This window comes from Fringilla coelebs (genome assembly GCF_963513975.1).
Source record: "Fringilla coelebs genome assembly, chromosome: 2".
NCBI lineage: Eukaryota > Metazoa > Chordata > Aves > Passeriformes > Fringillidae > Fringilla > Fringilla coelebs.
Window position 1 is genome coordinate 70,300,263 of NC_140029.1, and position 21,719 is coordinate 70,321,981.

At 43.1% G+C, this 21,719-nt stretch overlaps 1 protein-coding gene across 2 annotated transcripts in view; it reads left to right on the forward strand.

Moving 5' to 3' along the window:
* The first annotated feature begins 277 nt into the window (after positions 1-277).
* FLT1 (fms related receptor tyrosine kinase 1) overlaps positions 278-21,719 on the forward strand; it is a 108,583-nt gene continuing 87,141 nt past the window's right edge. The window contains exons 1-3 of one of the 2 annotated variants that reach the window (XM_084226226.1): positions 278-595; positions 15,455-15,551; positions 15,850-16,070. In XM_084226226.1, coding sequence (XP_084082352.1) covers positions 538-595; positions 15,455-15,551; positions 15,850-16,070 — 376 coding nt within the window. In that variant the 5' untranslated portion in view covers positions 278-537. Of the gene's footprint in view, positions 596-15,308; positions 15,552-15,849; positions 16,071-21,719 lie in introns of those variants that run through there. The other variant, XM_084226225.1, reaches the window with a different exon arrangement.

Here is a 21,719-nt window from a genome sequence, read left to right on the forward strand (position 1 = left end):
TGCCCGCCCCGGCAGAGCTGCGGCCGCGGCGGCTGGAAGCAGCTCAGACCCGGGCTCCAGCGGGACGGCACGGCCAGGTCCCTGGGGTCCGGGGGCGGCCAGGACCGGGACACCCGCGGGGCAGCGACACCGTGCCCACCGACGGGAGGGCGGGAGGGCGGGCGGGGGACGCGTCCCGGGTAGGCGTGCTCCTGGCAGAGGATGTGGGCGGGGGGGGCGGAGGGGTGCGCGGCAAGGGGTGGAGAAGTTATAAATTAGCGAGGCTTGGGCTGGCGGGTATCGGATGCCCGCGGGAGGTGAAGCTGGCAGGGCGGCCCGCAGCGGATACTCCGTTTCCGCAGGTCGGGCCGGGCCGGGGCGGGTGGGTAGGATTCGGGTGCTGCTGGATGCGGATTCCGCGCCTCGCTTTGCCGTTATCTTTTCCACCGCGGGAAGCGCCCGGGACCGAGGAGAGCCCGTCGGAGCCCAGCCGGCGCCTGTGCCCCTGCCTCGCCGCCGTCGGCAGGGAAAAAGCCCTGCGTTCCCGCAGGCAGGACCATGCCTTGCCAGCTGCTCTCAGGGACCGTGCTGCTGGGAGCCGCCCTCCTGCTCGCAGGTAAGGGACCGCCGGTTCGCGCTGCCCCGGTCAGACCCCGTTCTGCGCCGAGCTCTCCGCGACGGGTCCCCAGTGATGTGCCTCGTCGGCTGCACCTCCCGCGCCCCTCTCCGGTCCCGCCGCACTCCGCTTGTCGGCTGGAGCCGGCGGGCACCTGCCTCCTCCTCGCCCCTTTCCTCTAGGCAGGGCCGGGGAAGCGATCCCTGCTTTCCAGGGAGCGGAGAAACGCCGCATCCCCAAGCTGTCAGTATGCTCCGGATCCCCATCGGCGTGTTCCGGGAGCAGCTTCCCGGAGGGTCCGGTGGTGCGGAGCCGTGGCAGTGGCGGCGTGGAGGCCAGCCTCTCCCGGGCACAGGGGACCGCCGTACATCATCGGGAGTTGTCCCAACCGGTGCATCACGGAACGAGAGCATGTCTTGGCTGCAGGGCACGCTTCTTTCCTCCGCACTTTGTTTTCAAGTGTCCCAGCTCTGTCCGTGAAGCGGCAAAGGTATAACTTTTCTTCGCAAATATCGCGGTTCTGCTGCCTCCCGCCCGAGCAGGTCGGCGGAGCACCGGTGGTGCTCCTGCGGGGCCGGCTGCCGGGTCTTACTGGAGAGTGGGATGGACCTACTCTCCGGTGCCTGCATCCCTCAATGATAGGGATGAATCGTTGCAGATTTGATGTTCTTACCCGAATTTTATTTTGCTTTGTGCCAAGAGCCAGTCCCCGTGGGCCGGAGCGCCGCGGTGGTCAGTGCCTCCCAGCGTTGTGCGGCTGGTCACCTGAGAGCAGGGGTGCGTGGTGGCCGGGCAAAGGGCCGTCCCGCATGGGCTCATCGCTCGGCAGGGCCGCTGCACTGCGGGGATGTCCCGCGGAGAGGGACGGACCGGCGATCCCGCCGCCTGTCCCGCCCGGGAGAGCGCGCACGGCCGCGGGCCGCTCCGCGGGGTCGGCGCTCGGCAGAAAGGGGCCAGTGGCCGGCGGGGAGCGAGAACAAACCCGGGTGGGGAAGCGAAAAGCCAAATTCCCCGGGGGACAGCCGTCGAGGCCAGCGTTCCTGCGGTCAGCGGCGCGGGTGGCCGCGGGCTCGGTCTGCTCCGCGCCGCTGAGCCCACGGGAGCGGTCCGGCTGCCTGAGGCTGCCCGGGAGGAGAGCTGGCGGGGCAGCTCCTACGAGACGTTTTCCTGCTCGGGAAGTGCTGATTCATCAGCTTTAATACAGATACATAGGTATTCTTCTACATTTTTTTTCCTCTTTCCTTTCCCCAGGAAAGTGCTAATTTCCCCACATTATTTGTCTCTGCCTAGGAGGTTCTTATGCCCAAGATGAAATAGGGACAGGCATGGGACACCCACCCTGGATACAGGAAATGTGGATTCAGATCCTTGCCAGGCTTCCTTCACAGCTTGAGTCTGAACTTCGGCGTCCTGCTCCTACATGGGCTCCTGCAGTGACCAGCTCCGCCAGGGGACTGGCTTCCTCTTTCCTGTCGGAAAGGTTTTCCATTGTGCAGATCATGGCAAGCCCACTGCCCAGGGAGAGGGTGGACTCTGTGAGCCAGGGATTGTGAGAAAGACCCTGGTTCACCTTCCTGTTCATGTGCACCCTAGACAAGTCCCAGTGGGAAAAGCTTGGCTTGCTTGGGAGACAACCCGGGGCTCTGGGTTGTCTGGGGCCAAACATCCTGATGGTCATATCGGGTGCTGTAGGCATTGGAAAGTTTCTTCTCTAGTTTGGCTGGGTGCCTTTACAACCATCCTGCTGGAAATTCATATCCTCGCCATGTAGAAGACACTGTGCTCAAATCAAAATTTAAATGTCTTCAGACTCATTGGCTTTCTTGTTTTTTTTTTTTTTTTTTTTTTTTTTTTTTTTTTTTTGTTTTTTTTTTTTTTTTTTCTTTTCTGTTTTCTGGAGGAGCATTCTTGCTCAGCTTTGTTTGGACATCTCAAATAGGTTGATCATGCTTCTTCTGGGCCACTGGCGGAATTCTCCATAGTTGCATTTGCATGGAGAGTTTGAAAATTATTGTTGAAGTGGTGTGATGTTTTGTACCATACATCTCTCTGTGTTTTTCCTCCCATTTCACCCTCCTTCACTGCTTATTTACCTGAATTTCTTACTCAGGCTGCCCAGCACTTTCCATTTCCAGTGCTCTTGATGAAATTCAATTCATCACTGGTGCCCTCTTGTAAGTCAGTCTCTGCAGGTGCCTGCTGAGCTTCCATTTACTGACAGGTTCTAGGGGAGAAATAATCAGTGGTTCAGAAAGAACCTAAAAAGACCTCCACAAGGAGGAGACAGAAGGAGGTCTTTCAGCCCATGTAAGTCTACTTAATAATTTAAAATTCCCGAAAACAACAAGCAGCCTACAAACTTTGAGAGTACCTATTTGAAAAATGAGATTAAGGAAATTAAATTCATTTGACATGTGAGTGTTGGGCACTTCAGGTCTCTTGTGCCACACATATTTGGTTAACTTGGGAAAGAACAGTACTTTTTTTCTGGGTTTTGCATAGAACTCAATATGTTTTCGTTATATCTTATAATTATTTATTCCACAAATTATATTGCATATGCTAATGACTGTACACATAACGGTCAACATGAATATGTGGTTGCTGTATTAAGTTCAATCTCCCAGTCCTCAACTTTATTACTATAATTATAATTATTACTAATGTATTACTATAATTTTAATCACTAGCATTTGGGATTTTGAAGGACTGTGTTTAAACCCTGAAAACATCAGACTCTGCAGCCTGGCTCAAGGCTTGTGTGCCATGCTTCCAGAAACATAAACTGATGGTTTAGCTGTATTTCTGGCTTTCCACACAGAAGTGGAACCTCACAATTTGCATTAGAAGGTGGTAGACTCTGTTACAGTCTTATCTGTGAGCAGCACTATATGATCTCAGTTATTTCGGTAGCAACTAGAACATCAAAATCCACAGAGGACTTTTCAAATTCATGGCCAGCAGGAAAAAGTGAAGAAATTCCGGGTCAAATCTAATCTGTGCTGAGGCTAATTTGTTGCAATAACTAACCTGACTTCTCTGAAAGTGCTGTTCAGATGGAAGCTCATATGTTAAGGTTTCAATTTGATTTGAGTACTTGCTGAAGCAATGACACAGATGGAATGGTCCAATTTGGGATGAGGGCTGCAGTTATTAACAAAGCTGAGAAAAACTGGCTTTCCCACTTCTTCTGGACCTTCATAGAAATGAAACTCGCTAAAAAATTCCAAACTGTATTCACATAAAGGAGAAGAGTTAGGAACTGCTTTATAACAGAGATTTTAAAAAAAATGTATGGCACGTATGGGGTTAAAGCATCAAACTTTCTGACATAGGCAAAGAAAATCACAGAGCTAACTGATATTTTACCAGACAGGTGTTTTTCCCACGAGCTCTACACAAAGCTAGATTTCGTTATCTTACAGCTGGTGTAAATCTGGAGCAATTCCTTTGGGCTGGGCCAGCAGCTTCTAGATTTGCTCTTTGTGTTGGGTAACTTGGACTTGGCCTGTGCCTGTAGCAAAGATCTTCATATCCAGAAGCACCCAATATATTTAGAACCCTAAAAATTTGCCTTTGAGGAGATTTGAGAGGTTTTTTGGTGATGTTGGGGATTTTTTTGCATCCAAACAATAACAAACAAGCTATTTTTTGTCAGATGCTTCAAAGACTGAAACCAGTAGCCTGCCACACTGTGTGGGTGTATAGGACAAAAGGAAATTGTCCAGATTTGAGGACAGTTGATAAGTCCTTATACTTTCATGTGGTTTGGAAACTTCCAGCACACTGTTTATCAGCTTGCTAGTTTTCATGTCCAGCTGAGATTGGGAAAGGAAAAAGCTTGGCAGAAGCAGATGAGGGTTAAGGTTCGGTGTTTCAGAAGTCTGTGTCCAGAGGGGCTGTGATGGGACTTCAGCAGCAAGATTGTTCTTTGAATCCCCCAGAGCCAGTGTTTGGGACTTCCTGCTGCAGGCCCAGAGGGAATGGAAAGCAAGAGTGCTGCAAGAGTAGGTTTTGCATGAAATGACCAATCACAGTCACCTCTGCTCTTGGAGACAAGTCTCTCCTGTTGGCATGAGACCTTCAAGAAGCAAACCGCTCCCTCCATGCTTCATCTTTAGATCTCTTCCCTGCCCCCAGCAGTCTCTTTTTTTCCCTCTATCACTATTTGTCAGAATGTAGAGAAACATTTCTGTATATATTTGTGCATGAATTCTACCCACAGACAGAACCAGGCTCTTCTCTCTTTGCCCTTGCGATGCGTCCTCACTGCATGCATTCCTACAGCTGGGAAGCAACTTTTCCCAAGCATCCTCAGCTGTGAATGGTCTGACTTGATGCATCATGGGGAACTGCCTATCCTAAAATTGGTCCAGTGACTGTCAGGAGGTGCCTATATAGTTTTCTCTTACTGAGATGCAGAAGTTCACTTTCATTCTCCTATGGTTGAAGATCAGTACTGCATAAATCCTGATGCTCATAAGAAAGTGCTATGGTGCAAGCAGGAGCTGGAAAAGTGTAAATGCAGTCATTAGTGCTCTCTCCAGAGCCAGGCATGGCATAATATCCTGCCTTTGTGACCAGCAGAATGAACTCATGATGGAACTAAGCAACAGTGAGGGCTAAGAGATTTGAAACTATGGATTTCAGAGGTACTGTTGTCAGAAACTTTAATCTTGAGCCATTGAGCTGTATGGAGAAATTTGGACAGATAATGGGGATGACTGTTTCTTCTGCATTGTCATGTTTGCATTTGAGGTGTTTTTTGTGTGGTACAGTGAGTGGGGATGTGCCAGAGTAAAGATGAAGAGGAGGACGATTTAGCTTGATGTGGTGTATCAATGTATTCAAGGCCATTATGAATGTTTGTGCAATAGTTAGTAGATTCATTAATCGTCTTTCTCACACTTTGGTTTGTCTTGTTTTAATGCTGAAGCAAAAGGTTCATGTTCGTGGTGAGCTGGTTTTACTCTCTCTGTTGTTTTCCCCTCAAATCACAGTTGATCCATATCCACAATGTTAAGTCACCCCTGTAACATATTTAGAGCATAATTCAGTGAGATGTTGTTGACACCAATTTCTCTTGGCATGGCTTTTCTGGGTGGTGGGGCTGCTTCTCCAGCAGTAACTGGTATGTGGCACTAAGCACTTGTGCAATATAACTTCTTTTAAAGTTGTATTCCTTCTTTTGGAGTTATGGCCTTGAAACAAGGTTCTCTTTGCTGTTGGAGCAGCTGAAGGATGAGCAAGGGGCTAGAGGGAAATTGCTTCTAGGGTTTCAGTGGGTTGAAGATGCTGTGGCAATGTGGTGCCATTATTCCCACTCCATGGCTGGAAGTGGGTGAAGCAGGCAGGGCACAGTGGTCCTTGGGAGCCAGGGACCTGTGAGCAGATGTCTCTGCTCCTCAGATGTTCTCTCAGGAAGCCTGTGCTCTGGGAACAGACCCCCTGCTTAGCGCGTGGGGAGTGAACAGGGATGAGTGTGAGGGCATTTCATGAGAGGAATTTCACAATTTCACATAGCTCACTTAAGCGTCCTTCCTGTGGGATTCTTCCTTGACACAGAGTGAAGGAATTCACCCCTTTTGTTCCCATTGTCATTCCTCTATGGAAAAACCTCTCATCAGGATCACCATGGACTAATGTTAACAGAAGCGTGAGAGTTGCCATCCTGGATCAGACAAGGGCTTTTTTAGCTTCTTGTCATGTCTTTAGTGGTGTCCAGCATCTCATCTTCAGGAAAGGTTCATGAAGCCTTGCAGGAAGCATTTATCTGATAATATTCTTAAGAGGGGATTTTTTTTTTTTTTTTTTGGTATTATGATCTAAAATCCAATAGCATTTCATAAGAAACCATGGGATTGAAGGTCAAGGAAAGTAAAATTTAGTTGTTTTCTATGTTTATGCAAGTGGATATTACACAGTGGAAATAAATCACGTTAAACTATATAAGACAGAACTTTTTTGTTCTGTTGTGTTGAAAGTGTTTGGGGCACCTTTCTTTGTCTCATGCAGTGCTGCAATTGACAGTCATCCTAATCTATTTTATAAGTATGAATGATTACCATTTCCTAATGTAATTGAGCCATAGGCAATCTTGTCAGAAGATTTCTGCACGTGCATCTACCTCCTTAGACTGGGTGCTTTGGATGTTATTTAACAGCAAAGTGGGTTTTGCTCCTAAGCCAGTGCAAGGGATTCCTCTGTGCAGACTGTTCCAGTTCTTCTCATCTCTCTATTCTAAATTGTTGGTGCTGCATTATTTACTTGCTCTTGTTTCAAATCCAGGGGCTTTACTTATAGCTCTGCTTTATAGGTTTAAGTGGGGTGGATGGAAAGTTGATTCCTGACTCTTTGACTTGGAGCACTACAGGACAGTGCAGCTGTAACAATGGGAATAATAACCAGCAGCCCTCAGCGAAGTGTAACTCCTTCAACTTTGCTTTACATTTTCTTTTACACAGTTCCTAATCTTTTTCTGTGCTTACAGCTTAGTGATTACTACAGCCCCAGATGAATTTGACAGGCTTGTGCTGCTGGCTGAGCAGGTAGATTACTGGCAGGGAGGCAGTTTGCCTGTCTTTATGAAAAGTCTTCCAATTCAGTCCTATTATATTACTTCATTCGTCCTGACAGATAACCTGTTACAAATGTAAAGTATCCAACTGGTGAAGAAATTTAGTTTGGCCAAGAAAATATACACTTTTACTCTAAATGCCTAGGATTTCTAAATTGTTTTTGTGTCAATTTTTAGTGTACTTGCTTACTCTTTATACCATATCAATACTTTTCTATTCACTTATTAATGGGATAAACTTTTCTTTTTATTAATGGGAAGAATATTGAACTGGCCATTATGTGCTAGGATCTGTCATGGTGGGATTAGAGCAGAGGCACTGTGGTTGCTGACACATGTCAGTAGGTAGATCTGGTGACTCACAGGCACAGTCTGGATGGGGCTCTCTACACTGTGAGAGCAGCACAGGCTGAATTGTGTGGGGAGGCATGAAATGACACCCCTGGGTGAGTGCCACTGGCTGATCACATGGCATCCCTTTGGCTGGGCAAATGACGGAGTCAAAATCTTTTCTCCAGATGAGAATGGCCTCAGCAGGATCTCCATGCAGGGGCCAGAACAGGCACATCAAGGTGGAGGGGTATGAGAGCCACATGGATTTGTGCTGAATGTGGCTGTGAAAGTGTTGCTATCTCTGTGTTACCGGCCTCAGCTGACCTGTTTTGTTTTTAAGATGGGCATTTACTCCGTTGGAGTGAAGAGCAGACTAAGGTGGGCACAACTGTGGTGTTTCTTTTCTCAACTCACATCACATGTATGTTTGTCTTCTGCCTTCCTGGTGTGGTTTACCAAAGTGGTCCCACAGGGGTTCATAATGGAGGTGTCAGACTGTGCATTTGGATATCCATTTTCAATTCCATGTGCTCAGTGGGAAAGAAAAAGTTTGTAGTTGTGGCTGGTATTATTTCTTCTCTGTAAATGTGTCCTGCTTATATAGCTGATGAAATGAGCACCTTCATCAGGCTAGATAGTGGCCAAGATGCTCATTTCAGATCCTATCTTTCTAGAGATATTAAAACTTGATGGATACAACAGGAAACCAAGATTATTTTTCTCTCAGATCTTTGGCTGTTAAATACAGAAATTTATTTTTCATTGGCATTTTATTAAGTGCCTATGCTCATGCATGGAAGTTCCCTACTGAGTGTAGGGCAAACAAGGCACAAACTTGTGATGAGCTGGTGAAGCAAGTGCCTTCAAGTGGGTCTTGTGGGGCACAAAACATGGAACTGCATGGCCTTGGTTGCCCAGGTATGATGGGAAATGTCAATAGTTTCAATTGGTAATAACTGGCATGAGATTTGTGTCAAATAACTGTCTGAGGTTTCAGTTTGTTTAATTTCTACATCTAAATGTTTTAATTAACAACCCCTCCCTGCTCTTTGCTAGAAAGACTTCACCACAAACTTCTATAAAAGCAACCTGACCTAACTAGGGCAAGTGCTGGCAAAATGTTTGGCAGTTGTTGGGGAAATATTTATTTGTTTACCATATTGGCATGACAGTGTGTACTGCTCACAAGTGTTAATGAAGAACAGAACTATTGCATTGTTTTTAGCTTTGGCTCTATAACATTTAATCTTACATCAGTGTGTGTACTCATCTAGGAACAGCAAATGCATAAAGAGTAAATAAATTATAACTTGCTCTGAGATCTAGAACTAAAAAGGAAGGGATACACTTCTTCAAATACCTTTTACCTTTCTATGCCCATGAAGGGCTGTTTTGGGCAGTTGCACATCCATTTTCCCTACTGGCTGATTTTAGTTTCACAGCATGGAGTCATGGTCAAGGCTTTTAGTCTGCCCAGAAATCATTTAATCTACTGTTACCAACCTTGCGCTGTTCAGACTTTACTATGGTGTGTATCATAAAGGAGTCTAGCTTTGCCATCCACTAACCTATTTTTTTTTTTTTGGCTGGCTGTTATGTCCTAATAGTACTTTAAATTCCTACATTATAACTGAGATTGATCAAAGGTAAGCATTTGATCCAGAAATCACTTGGCATGTGTTGCAAAACATCAGACTAGGTGAATGGAAAGTCTCTTTTGGACCTGAAAGGGAAGAACCAATGAGCTGGTAATTTTTGTGCCTCTGTGTGTACTTAGAAAGTAAATAGCACCCAGTAATTTTCTTGGTCTTGAGTGCAAAAGAGAGGGAAGTTTCAGACACCGCAGGGATATGTGCAAGTGATGGCTCTGCTAAGGAGTGATACAGCTTGAGATGTTGCTTCTACCCTGAGGGTGTTTCTGTCTGCCAGCTATGAACCAGCACACATGGTGCTTCTCTTTGCATGGGAGCCAACAGGAAACAAGTACAAAACTACCTCTGAGTCCAGGGACCTGTATCTATTAACACTTGTAAATCCCCGTGGCTCTTAATTGGCCCGCAGATTTCTGCTTCAATAGAAATAATGGTTACATTTGCTGCTTCAGATCATGAGTTTGCTCATCTGGACCATTGTCAATGTCAGCCTGGGACAAAGTCACAATTCCTTGCTCTCTTGCAGTTAAGCTGCCCTAGTTTCTCTTCTGCAGGCTTCAGGTATGTAGTTTGCAATTATTTCAGAGAAATGCTGTGAAATTAGGTGGCTGTGAGGTTTCCTTTAGAACGGGGACTTAGATGACTTCTGAAAGACCTGGAGATACCACTTTGAGTCTCAGGGTGGCTCATGCTTTGGCACTGTAGGTCTTTTCTGGAGGCTGTTTCTAAGTACAGGCAATGGAGAGGCTGCTTTTACCCCTAGGAGCAAGAAAACAGGCTGTGCTGCCTTCTTTGAAACTCAGGCGGCAGATGAGATGGGGGCTGTTGGTGCTGTGGGGATAGAAGAGTGTCGCCTTCCAGCAGCAGTTCATCCTGGCCACCAGCACTCACAGAAGCAGAAATCCATTATCCAGTGTGCTCCCTTCTCCCTCTAGCAGCAGGACCACGTCAGACAGTTACACATCAAACAGGAAAACACAATTTTCTTTTCCATTCACCACGCAAGTTTTAAGACAACTCTCCCTAAAAGTTCTCCTGCCTTTATAAATGCTATTAATGCTGAAGAGAGACTCAGTGTTGATTAAACTAGAAGGACCTGTTGGCCTAGACTTCTTCATATAGTCAGGTGTAAATTGAAACTTTAAGTATCTCTTAAGAGTTGACCATGAGTTTTTCTTCTCTATATATACACCTTTTCCTTCTTTAATAGAATGAATTGCTGTAATGATGTAATTGCAGTTATTATGGGAAGGTACAACTGTTTGACCAAAAAAAATTATATTTACTTACAGAATGGATTGAAGAACCTTTTAAAGAAATGGTAATACAATAGCTTGTCAGGAACAGCTCTGAAATAAAGAAAACTACTGCTATCCCAGATTTCCTTACAGAATGGAGTAAAGCTATGTACTGCATTTGAGGTTAGCTAGTGGTCATGTTCTGGTTAAGGGGCTACTGTGAGGCAGAGTCAGCTCATTTTCACTGGAGACACACTGAAGGTCAACCCACTGGGTACTGTTGTATTCCTTTACATTTTGTCTGGATTCTGCAATTGCTTTTTAGTTGTACACGTGGGCATTCCCATTCCCTTCAGTGGAATGACTCACAGGGATGTGCTCAGAAGCAAGAGTAGAGTCCTGGGCTGCATCTGAACTGAATGACCAATGTTTTAAGCATCACAGAGAAGTGGAAACCCTGTTAAGAAATAACCTGCCCTCTCTTTCCAGTGGAGGAGTGTCCTCTACAAAGTACATTTTTGCTGAACAATTGAATCGGGAGGAAATGATATTTGATGGGTAAAAACCCTCAAAGGCTCAGTTATGTTTCACAAGGGGTAAAATGTGCAAATCCAACAGTGACTGAAACAATTACTTCATGATGGATAACTTTATTGCCCACAGATGGCACTTTAAACCCAGAAGGTCAGATTCTTTGTACACACTGAAGTTGCAAAGATAAATTGATGAATCTCCTTCACCTCTCCTTGTGCAGGTGAAAAAAAAGATTAGTCAACATGTTGAGGATAACAGGAGTGGCTGGAAGACAGTCACAGCCCCAAAATATGGAAAAGATGTTAGAAAGTCATCAAACAGGTTAACTTCAGGGAAGTTTATAATAACTTCTAATATTGTAACTTTTTAAACTTAGTCTTAAAGCTAGCTTTTGGATTTCCTTTCTTTAGTCAAAGGTAACAGAAATTCTCTATGTATGGAAAGAAATTTAAAAGTAGAAACTGGGAAAATCATAATGGAAATAACCCAGATCATGGTCCCAATTTTGAGTTCAGCCAATCTATAATTTTTAAGAGCATCCTGGATTTAGCAGAAATCAGTGAAAGGTTCATCATGCATGCATGGTTATTCATTTGTCTATAGAGCTGAACACATATCACATTGGAAAAATACATGCATGTTCTTAATTTTTTTTTTCATGACTTGTGATCAGAGGGGTTTTTGGCTATCAGATAATTCATATTTTTATTTATTTAATTCGGAAGAGGATCAGGTTTTTTGTGGAGGCAGAAGTTAATGGAAGAAAACTTCTTTTTTTTTTTCCCTTGAAAATCAGAGATTGCTCTCTGCTTTTATAAAAAAAAATTTGTCCTCCCCTTACTTTACTTAGAATGGCTAACTTTTGCAATCTAAATTAACATTTGCTCATTAATTAAGCATTAACCCCATTGACTGACTTTCACATGCATCTAATAAGCCTTCCATAACAAATAAAACGCGTCCGAAAAAACCACCCTTTCCCCATGGGAGGAGATTCCTCAGTTATCAGGATTAATTAGTTCTCTTGTTGTCACATGAAAAGGAGCTGCACCCCTCAATGTAGGTCAGTGTGAGGGTAGGCTGCTGATGGTCGCTTAGTGACAGGCACAATGATAAGTGAATGTGTCCTGTTGAGCCATGACCCTTCAGAAAAGACAGTGTCAAGTAAAATGCCCACAGAAGGTACATAGAAGGCATAATCTGCTTCTAAATATTGACAGTAGGAATTTCCCTGCTATTCTCCTTCCTTTTTCTTTCCTGGTAAACACGTCAAACTCTATTGCATTTGTACTCTGCATTGGTTTTGAAGCATTTAAAAATGTAAGGAAGCTAATGACCCATGAATAGATAGGATGTCAAATAAAGCTATTTTTCTTCAAGACATAGCATCTTGCTGGTAAAAGCATTGTGTCCCATACTTGTAAAAGTAACAATATTGGCTTGAAATAAGACCTCAGCTTTTTGTCAGTGAAAAACGAAATAAATTGTATCTCTTCCTAAATACACTGACATCAAGTCTTGAATGTGAATACGATTAACTACTGGAGTTAAGTGTCTAAAATGTACTTGAAATCGATGATGAAATGCTGGCTTGTGTCAATGGGAGCAGAGTTAGACAAACACTAAGCACTCCTTAAGATCTCACACACAATATTTATAAATACTGTGCTGTCTTTTAGACATACGTAAAATGTGTAAAAGGGCAAAAGCTTGGGTATGTGTCCAGTATATTTGGGTTTCTTTTTTGCCTACAAGATGGGGTGAAAAGGTGGGTGGTTTTGTTATGTTTTTTCTTTGATTTTAGTAACTCTGAGGCAGATCTGACACACAGGCTTCCAGGCTGACTTGTTTCATATACTTCAAATAAGTTGGATCTTAAGGTTTTCATGTCTTTGTTTATATTATAAAGTTAGGAAGAGAAAAATCTTCTAACGTTTATGATGGTTTCTTGCTCCTCACCTCTGGCAGACTCTGAAAACAGCAGCAGCACTGCAGACTCACCCTCCTGTCTTGCTGTCACCACCTGTCACTCACATGGATTTTTCCACTTTCTCACAGGAAGCAACCTACATGTTGCTCTCTAGCAACTAGGCTGAGTGTTGCAGCTCTAGCAACTGGGCTTTGATCCCAATGGTTTCCTCTGGCAGACCATCACTGATGTTTTTTTCATACATATTGAGCTGCTTGTAAACACTGTTGCATGCTTTCAGCTTTTCCAGGGCCTCAAATAAGGAGCAGTTCAGGGAAGCTTGAGGTCAACTTTTCCCTGAAGTAAAAACCAAGATTCATAAAGCTGGATATAAACTCTGCCTTCTTGGGAGAGCATCTGACCCTTCAATTCTGGGATGACAAGAGGAATGCAAATGAAATGAGTGAATCTGGGAGTTTCACAAAACCATCAGATTGTTTAGCTAGAGGATGTTGACAAACCCTCTCAACCAGAGTGCCTGGGTTGCTCTCCAAGCAGCTGCCTAGGCTGTTGTAACATCTCAATTTCTCAGTGATTAGCCTCAGAGGCATTGTTTCAGAATGGTGAATGAGAAGACTCAGGGACTGTAAGCATCTATGGGAGACTATCCCATAAAAGCACAGAGTAGACTTTGGGGGAACCAGCCCTTCAGAGTTGAGATTCCTAAAGGGCAGGCATGAGAAATGTATGCTTGCAATGCATATCACATAACAATTAATTCTTCAGAGATTTGCTACACCATTTTTCTCCCCTCTTACCAGTTGCCAGAATATATTAATTTCTAGTTAGAAATATGATTGTCTAGACAAATCACTGAGGAAGTCTGTGTATATGTACAGTCTCACCATTCAAATCTATGGTGTTATTTGAGGTGCAGTCCAGATCTCCTTATTCTGAAAAGTTGTTATGCCCTTGCTTGCAACTTGTGCAAGTGAGCTGTAATTTTATTTATGTCTATGTTCAAGTGTACCCTTTAAATCCTGTTTTGCATTGACACAGATGATAGAATATATCGAAAACTATTGGAGCCACATCTTAAGTAAGATATCCAGGGCTAAAAAGAAAGCTCCTGTGTTTGGAGCAGCCATTGGTTATGATGTGTTTATACATCTAAATTTTAGTCACCAATCTCAGCAGAAGTGGTGTCCAAAAGTTCCTTCTCTAGTCAACAAAAAAGGGAGGCTTTTCTGATTGGTGATACGTAGCCCCAAGAAAGGTTCATGTATTTCTACTATGTTTGGTGCAAACAGCTGTTCATACTTGGCTGTGCAGGGACCTCTTGGAAGGACTTAAAATAGCTAATCTAAAACTGTACTTGACTGAGTTCTAGGAGAAAAATCTGCATTATCCTTTGCTATGAGATGGGGTTTCTCTCATATGCTGACGTGGTAATACTTTCTCTTGGGGTAAAGAGGGTTGGGGTAGTTGCTCTTGCTCTTTCTCAACAATGAAATATTTCCAAATTACACTTGAGTTCTGATTAGACTACAACTGGTTTTCGACTTTTAACTGTTTTGAAATATTTTTACATTGTGTTCCCAGCTTCTGGAACATTTTGCTGTCAGTGCAAGGGCAGTGGGATGGATCAAGTGCTGCTTCTTCCCTAAGGCATGTTCTTCTGTCAGCTTGCCATGAAAGTTTTTGTGGCCACAGCCTATTATAGGGCAAAGATAAATCATTATGTCTTTCCAGCCAGCACCTCCTGACTTGATGAGAGGGAAGATCTCATGCTCTTCTGGTTTTCTGACCATGGGGCTTTTTCATGGTCTTCTTAAAAATGCCTCCATGCAGACTTCACAGAGCCCACCTGGATGTTTTCCACTGTCCTAAGCCAGCTCAAGTTGTACTGACACCAAGGCTTTCACTTATGCCAGAACGGTCTGGCCACAACAACATGCTTGTTTTCTCAAATAAGCAGCAAATCTCATCTGGAAGGTGTCTTGATCTTGTTCTCAAAATTTACTGTAAGGGTCTACCTTTTGATGCTACTTTGTTGACAGGAAGCCTGCAGCCGGTGAGGGACCATAAGTGAAAGCGCTGTGACCCTCAGCCAGAAAGGGAAGAGCCTTAATGCATTTCACTCCTTCCACATCAGTTTCAGCTTTGCAGCAAGTTGTTTGAGTGGGATTTGGGGACCTTAGGAGTCAGTATGTGGCTCTTGCCGTGGAAGTGGCTGAATTTACCCTTCCCATTGAAGGGGCTGCCGTGGCCGTGTTTCCTGAGGAAATGCAGCCGGTGGTGCTGGGGGCATACTTCCTTGGTTAGATGTAGGTCCATGAGGTCCTCAAGTTTCTTCCTGATATGTTCTGTGAAAAATTTGAGGGCAAATTTATTGACTGATAGCTTTCAATTCTCTTTCTTTCCTGAGTAATGCTGCTGGAAGGTTATTTGAGTCCTGAGTCAGGGCAACAGGACTTTGCTCAAAGGAAGAGAGTATGTGTGGTGAGAGAGGCACGGTTTTCTTTTTTCCTTTCCAGTGTAACAGCAGTGTGAGTGGACTGGAAGCAGAATTATTTGACTTTGTTAATGTTTTGGTTTTTTTCTTTGTTTTTCTAGGATCTAGTTCAGGATCAAAACTAAAAGTTCCTGAGCTGAGTATAAATGGCATACAGCACGTTGTTCAAGCCGGCCAGACTTTAAATCTCACATGCAGGTAACCAGCTGAGTTGGATTATGATAATTTGGCAGGGACTTCATACACCTGACACTTTCTTTTTTTTGTAACTGAAATTAGAAAAAAAATTAAACCTTGTGTTGTGGGGAAAGGTGGGGAGTCAACTTCAATGGCAATTGTTTCATAGTTCTTTGTTGTTTCTGTTGTTGTTTTTGGAAAACAAGATAAAAGAGAACCCCATAAATAGCCTGATATAATAAAAAAGAAAGCTTGGGAACTGGAGCTATATAATTGCAGCCCAGCATAATTGTTTCTGCTTCCTTATCTGTGTTTGCAGGGGGGAAATGGTTCATTCATGGTCTTTGCCTGAAACTCTTAGCAAGGATAGCAAAAGGCTGAAAGTAATTAAATATGCCTGTGGAAGGAATGGGAAGCAGTCCTGCAGCAGTCTGACCTTGAGCAGAACTCAAGCAAGTGACACTGGAAATTATAGCTGCAAATACCCCACAAGTCCAGCAAAAAAGAAGAAGGAATCTACAGTCTATGTATTTATTAACGGTAAGATTAAGTTTTTTTAACACTTCCTGGTACTTGCTCTGCAATACAGCAAAGTGGAAAAGTAAGGCAGTTCAGCTGGGGCTGAGCTTTGAATGACATTTTCAGCCTTGCATAATGTTAATTTGCCAATTAATGTATAAAATCTTTTTTCTCAGAACTTGCAAATACAAATGGTAATCCTTTATCAGTTAGAAAAAAAAAATGAAGCAAGAAAAAGACCCAATCCAACCATTTGCCTAGAGAAAACAGGAGTCCAGATGGAAGTAGACTACAAGAGAATATGTGAAAGAGGTATCAGAAACTGTATCCTATGTGATGGGATTTCTAGGCAGCTGAAGGATGCTAAAGCTGTCTGTCAGACCACTGACTTGCCTCATGCTGCAGAAAATTACTATTTGCATGTGAAGTCATATTTTAAAATAACCTCTGTAATCTATGTCACACAGATTGAAAAAAAATCTAGAATAAATGGAATCAAATTAAACACAGAGTTGCAGAGTTGTGTTCAGCAAACAAGTATTGTGTAATGTATGGAAAGTGCTGGAATTAGGTCAGTTAGACTATAAAAGAAATCTCTTTCTGATCCTGCTTCCTTCCAGGGTATTAATCAGACACTTCTCAGAAGAGTTGAATTCAATAGACACAACAATAAAAGAACAAATTATAGACACTTTAGGGATTTAATTAATACTTTAGTTTTTCCTTAGTTTTACAGAGTAATATTAATAGATTACTGTAGTATTTCAGGACTCACAGGCTTTGAAAGCCCATGTTACAGAGAACATGCAACTGGAAGTTTTCCAAAATCTGGGTCTGCTGCATCTAATGAGTTCACATCAGAGTGAATTAGCCTTTGTTTTCATTTTGTGATATCAAGAGTGAGACTGGCACTGTGAAAAAGCAGAATGAAGTGGACCTCTCCCTACACTGATAGAAAAAAGATAGCTCTCCCCATTACTGCGTGTTACTTTGCTGAGCACTATTGGCTATTCATGCTGTTCATCCTACTTTCCTTCATATGAAATAGGCTGCAGAGTGTTTTCATCACCCAGTTCTTTTCATATAATTCTCTGTAAATCCAACAACAGATGCATCCATGGAAGAATAACCAAAATAGGATATTCATTTAGTGACCAACAGCCTTCAGCCTAGGGAAATGTACAATTTCCTCGGATGCCTTTTGCAAGTTTCCCATCACGGGACCTTCTTGAACCTCCCACCTTGGATATCATCCCTGAGACCTACCCACAATTCCTCTCCATTCACCACATGGGAAGGACCTCTCTGCTAAACTGACTTCACCACACCAGGGATGCCTTTGCATTCTCTTGGTCCCTTACCTGTCTGAAGAATTAATTTTTCTGGATCCTAACTTTTTACAAATGAGAGACACAACCAGTCTTCTAACTCTTCACTGCTTCCCAACTTGTATGTGGCTTCCCTGCATTTAAAAGGCACCTTCACTCAGGTGATTGCCAGCCAAGGTTATCTACAGAATTCCCATGGTGATAGAAAAGAAACGCACCGTTGTGGAAATTGTTTTAGGACAGTCCCAGGCCAACCCTGTCCTTCCATCCCCGCTAATTATTTAGAAAAGGCTGTCTGAGTGTCTTGGTTTTGTTGGTTTTCCAAGGACATTCAGTTACAAATTTTGATGTCACTGTTGAAGAGATGGCTAGATTTTAGAACTCCTCCTACCTTAATTGCCAAAAAAGAAATTAAATGTTTAAGGAGCAAACCTGTATCAACCTTAGACCTCTCTGGCATGTTAATTTTCTGAATTTGGCAATCATTTTGATTGAAAACCAATTTCTTAAGAATGAAGTGTTAATTGTGTCCCAGGAAGTGCACCTGAAACTTAGGGAAAACAATGGATAATGAGGGAGGGTCCAAGGTAACTGCTCATTTAATGCCTGTTGGAAGTGTCACTCTGCCCAAAGGTGGAGAAAGGTCCATTAGTCTTCCAAAACTTTGCAGTTTCAGGAAGAATTCTTGAGTAAGTTAGAAAGAAACAAGATACTGAGTACCAAAACTCACCCTTTCTGATAAGTGTGCGTTAGAAAAAGTATTTTCTTTCTCTATGCTATCTCATTATCCCTATCTCTTTTCTACCTGTCTCTTAATATGAGTCACTGTTTCTGTAAACATGCATGAAATTTAATTATCTCACTCAAGTGGGGTTGAGATGGGGGTAAAAAAATCCTCGGTGAAGACTCTCTTTCCTGAGTTTAGTTTTACTTTGCATTAATTCGTGGGTGTTTAGGAAATAAACATTTGTGAAATTTGGGTCCCTCCTAGTCTTGTATTGTTTCCTGTGACAGGACGTTGTGTCAGTCCATTTCCCATATTAGCTCCATGTGGATCACCAAGGTGCCTGTTTCCCATGTCTTAGCATGCTGCAGATGAGAACAAATAGTTGCTATTTACAAACACAGAATCCAAATCAGGAAAGTTGATATTGTTTGTACAGGAAGTCATCACTTATTGTTTTAAAAATGTTCTTCATTTCCGTAATTGAAATGATACTGAATATGAACTGGATTTTAAAAAAAAAAAGAGCCCGAAGACCAGACCACAATAAACCCAGTAAGTCCTTTGGCTCAGTGATGTATGCAAGCTTCAGCAGAAAATGATCTGGTGTAGAGAAAAACAAGACACAAGGCAATGAGGAGGAGACTGCGAGTCCCACAGGCCCCAGGATGACTTGAAGCATTTCTGAAGTCCTGCTTTTAGGGGTCAAGGAGAGGCAGGCTGGTGACTTGCCTTGGAGGAGCTAGTCCTGACACCACCCTTCTTTCAGCTGGAGAGGTCACTACTGAGTTGTAGAGGGGACTGAGTGCACAGAGTGTCTCCACAACTCTTGACCCCACACAGCTCAGGAATTGAGACATTAAGCAAGGGAAATTAATTCTCTTAAGAGTCTTCATCTTTGCCTCAAGAAAACTGATGGCCTGACTTTCCCCACGAGCCATGGGAAAAATCTGAAGTGAAGCAAAGCCTCTTTGCCAATTTCTCCACTGTCTTGGACCCAGAACTGCTCAGAGCTTTGTTTTGTAAGGGAAAATGCAGCCTAACAGTAAAAAGGAAAGATTTGCAATGAACGCTCACTGCATACATTGCAGTGAGGCATGGGGAATTTTCTGCCTGAAAAGAGATAATGATGGAATAAAGACATTTAAGAAACACCCAATTATCAGCAGGCTGTTCTGAATCCTATGTAAATTTCCCTGGGGAGACTACTAAGGGCTTTTCTTTCTGTCTGCTTTGTCCCAATATCTCCAAGGCACTTTTCAATTGCTGGAGCTCATTCACTGTCTGCAAAAATGTGTAGTACTCTTAATTCTCTACTCTCATAATTTCTTGCCTTTGAACAATTGCTCCCATGGTGTGAATGAGAAAAAGCTTGTAAGTTCAATTACATTGTTATATCAAAGTTAGATTTTTGCATTAAGTTAAGCAAACTGTGATTCAAGTTGAATTGTTGCTATCTTCTGTGATGAAGACCGCTTTTGGCAAGTAATGTACAAGAGTAAAATCTTAATTCTTCTGTAACAGAGAACAGGATTCTTCTCAAAGTCAAACTATTTGTGTATGAGGAAGTAGCCCATTTCCTAGACAGTATACTCCCTCTCCTTGTCTTTTCTCATAATCCTGTGGTGTGTCTTCTGGTCACTTACTTTTCCTTGCAGAATGAGACATGTTTTAAAATCAGACCTCTAGGCTGTATTAGATATCTATTCTCTTTCTATACTTAACAGAGAATAAAAGAAGCTTCTGCTATGTACTGTTCATCACCTACTTTTCAAGAAATATGGAGAACAAGCTTAGCATAAATTTCTTGCTTTGAGAGGATTTAAGCCAGGTGAGGCAAATCAGAGCTGTGTAATTAAAGGTGCAGGTCCTGAGAGTACGTGTGCTCACCAATGCCTAGAATGTTGAGCATGCCCACTAGCTGTGTGTATTTGGTTTGATGTATGTCTTGGGCTCAGCAGTCCAAAATGAAGGGCTTTATCATTAGGGAATTGTTCAAAATGTAAGCCTTTGAAACCCCAAAACATCTGGGACTCTGATCTCATTTTCAAACACTAAAGTTCTATGCTGCAGATTCGGAGTGTTTTAGAACTTCCTGGGCACCTCCCTGGGGTGTGGGGGTCCTCCTGCTGACAGATAGCTGGATCCAGACCCAGAACTGACCTCCATTTAAGATTTAGCTTGAATGGATTGACTCCTGTAATCCTAAAGGTACTATTGTTGCAGAACATGGAGGGTATCCAAAGAGTTCTGAAAAAGGGTCTCTCTTTAAATCAGAAGCATCAGAGTCAAAATAATTCAACGTGTAAAAAAGCAGCAAGACAAAACACCCGGAGAGCTAACAGAAGGGGAGAATTTTCTTCTTTTTCCTTTTTCTTCTTATTTACAAATAACACACTGATAAAAGAACCTGCTCAGGCCTGGGAAACTCTTCCTCTCCATGCCTTTTTTTGTCTTTGCTTTTGGCACAGTTTTAACATACGAGCAGTACGGTTTTGGCTTACACCATCAGAGTCAATACTATGATAGCGCTTCTGTTATGAAGAGGAAACTCGTTGGAATTAAACTATGTTGCAGCTGTATCAAGTATGCGGACACATTTTTAGTTTCTAATGAGGTTCCTGTTACAAAACAGAGACCTCTAGGACTCGCTGACGTCAATGGCCTATAATTGCCGCGCTTTTGTCATTGCGTGTACACGGGCTCCGTACCACAGGACACCGGGAGGAGCGGAGCATGTGCCGACACTTTGGCAGCATCCAGGGCTCTGCACCGACCCCTCCATGGTCCTGCTCCCTCACCAAGGCTCACAGCTCCTACTGAAACAAACATCTTTCAGGGCGAGCTACCACAACGGAGGGATACATCTGAAAGAGCATTCCTAGTATCCGTTAGCCTTTCCAGGGATTGCTTGCTGAACACAGTAATAGCTCTGTCGTGGATTTCCTGGCCAATATAACTATTTTTCCTGAAGATTTTTAACTGTGTCTTATTTGTGTCATGGTCCTGTGTTGACAATAGCACAGCGTAACTAACTAGTCTCAAAGTAAAACAAACCAATCTTGCCAAAAAATTTTTGCACAATTGGTATTAGAAATTCTTTGTGTCAGAGTGTGCTCTAGATATAAATTAATAATCATAGAAGTCCAGGTAAAAAAAGAGAAACAAAAAAGAAGGGGAATACTTTATCAGGTTTTCTTTCAAGGTTTAGACATATCTTGTATTTGAAGAGTGTTATTTTACAGGTTTACAAGAGGCACGAGTGGAACAAGCTTTCTTCTAGAATAAGACGTACGAAATGAGATTGTTTTTCTTTAAGGAGATTAGGCATATGAGCTGGTTCAACAGACACATTTCCTAGGGCATGATTCATCTCATGGTAAAGCAGATGTCTAAAACAGGTCAGATGAGTCCCATTGCAAAATTCCCCTTTTCTCACCAGGGACAACACCGGTGGTTTGGCTCCTAGTTCAGTGAGAAATGTCGGTATTGTAGATGGGCAAGTGAAGCTGGAATGACTCTCGGTGTGCAAGGTTCTTTTGGAATTGCTTCTGAACAGCCCCAATAATTTATCTGGGATAAATGAAGTTAAGGAGGTTTAATCCTTTCAATGGAAAG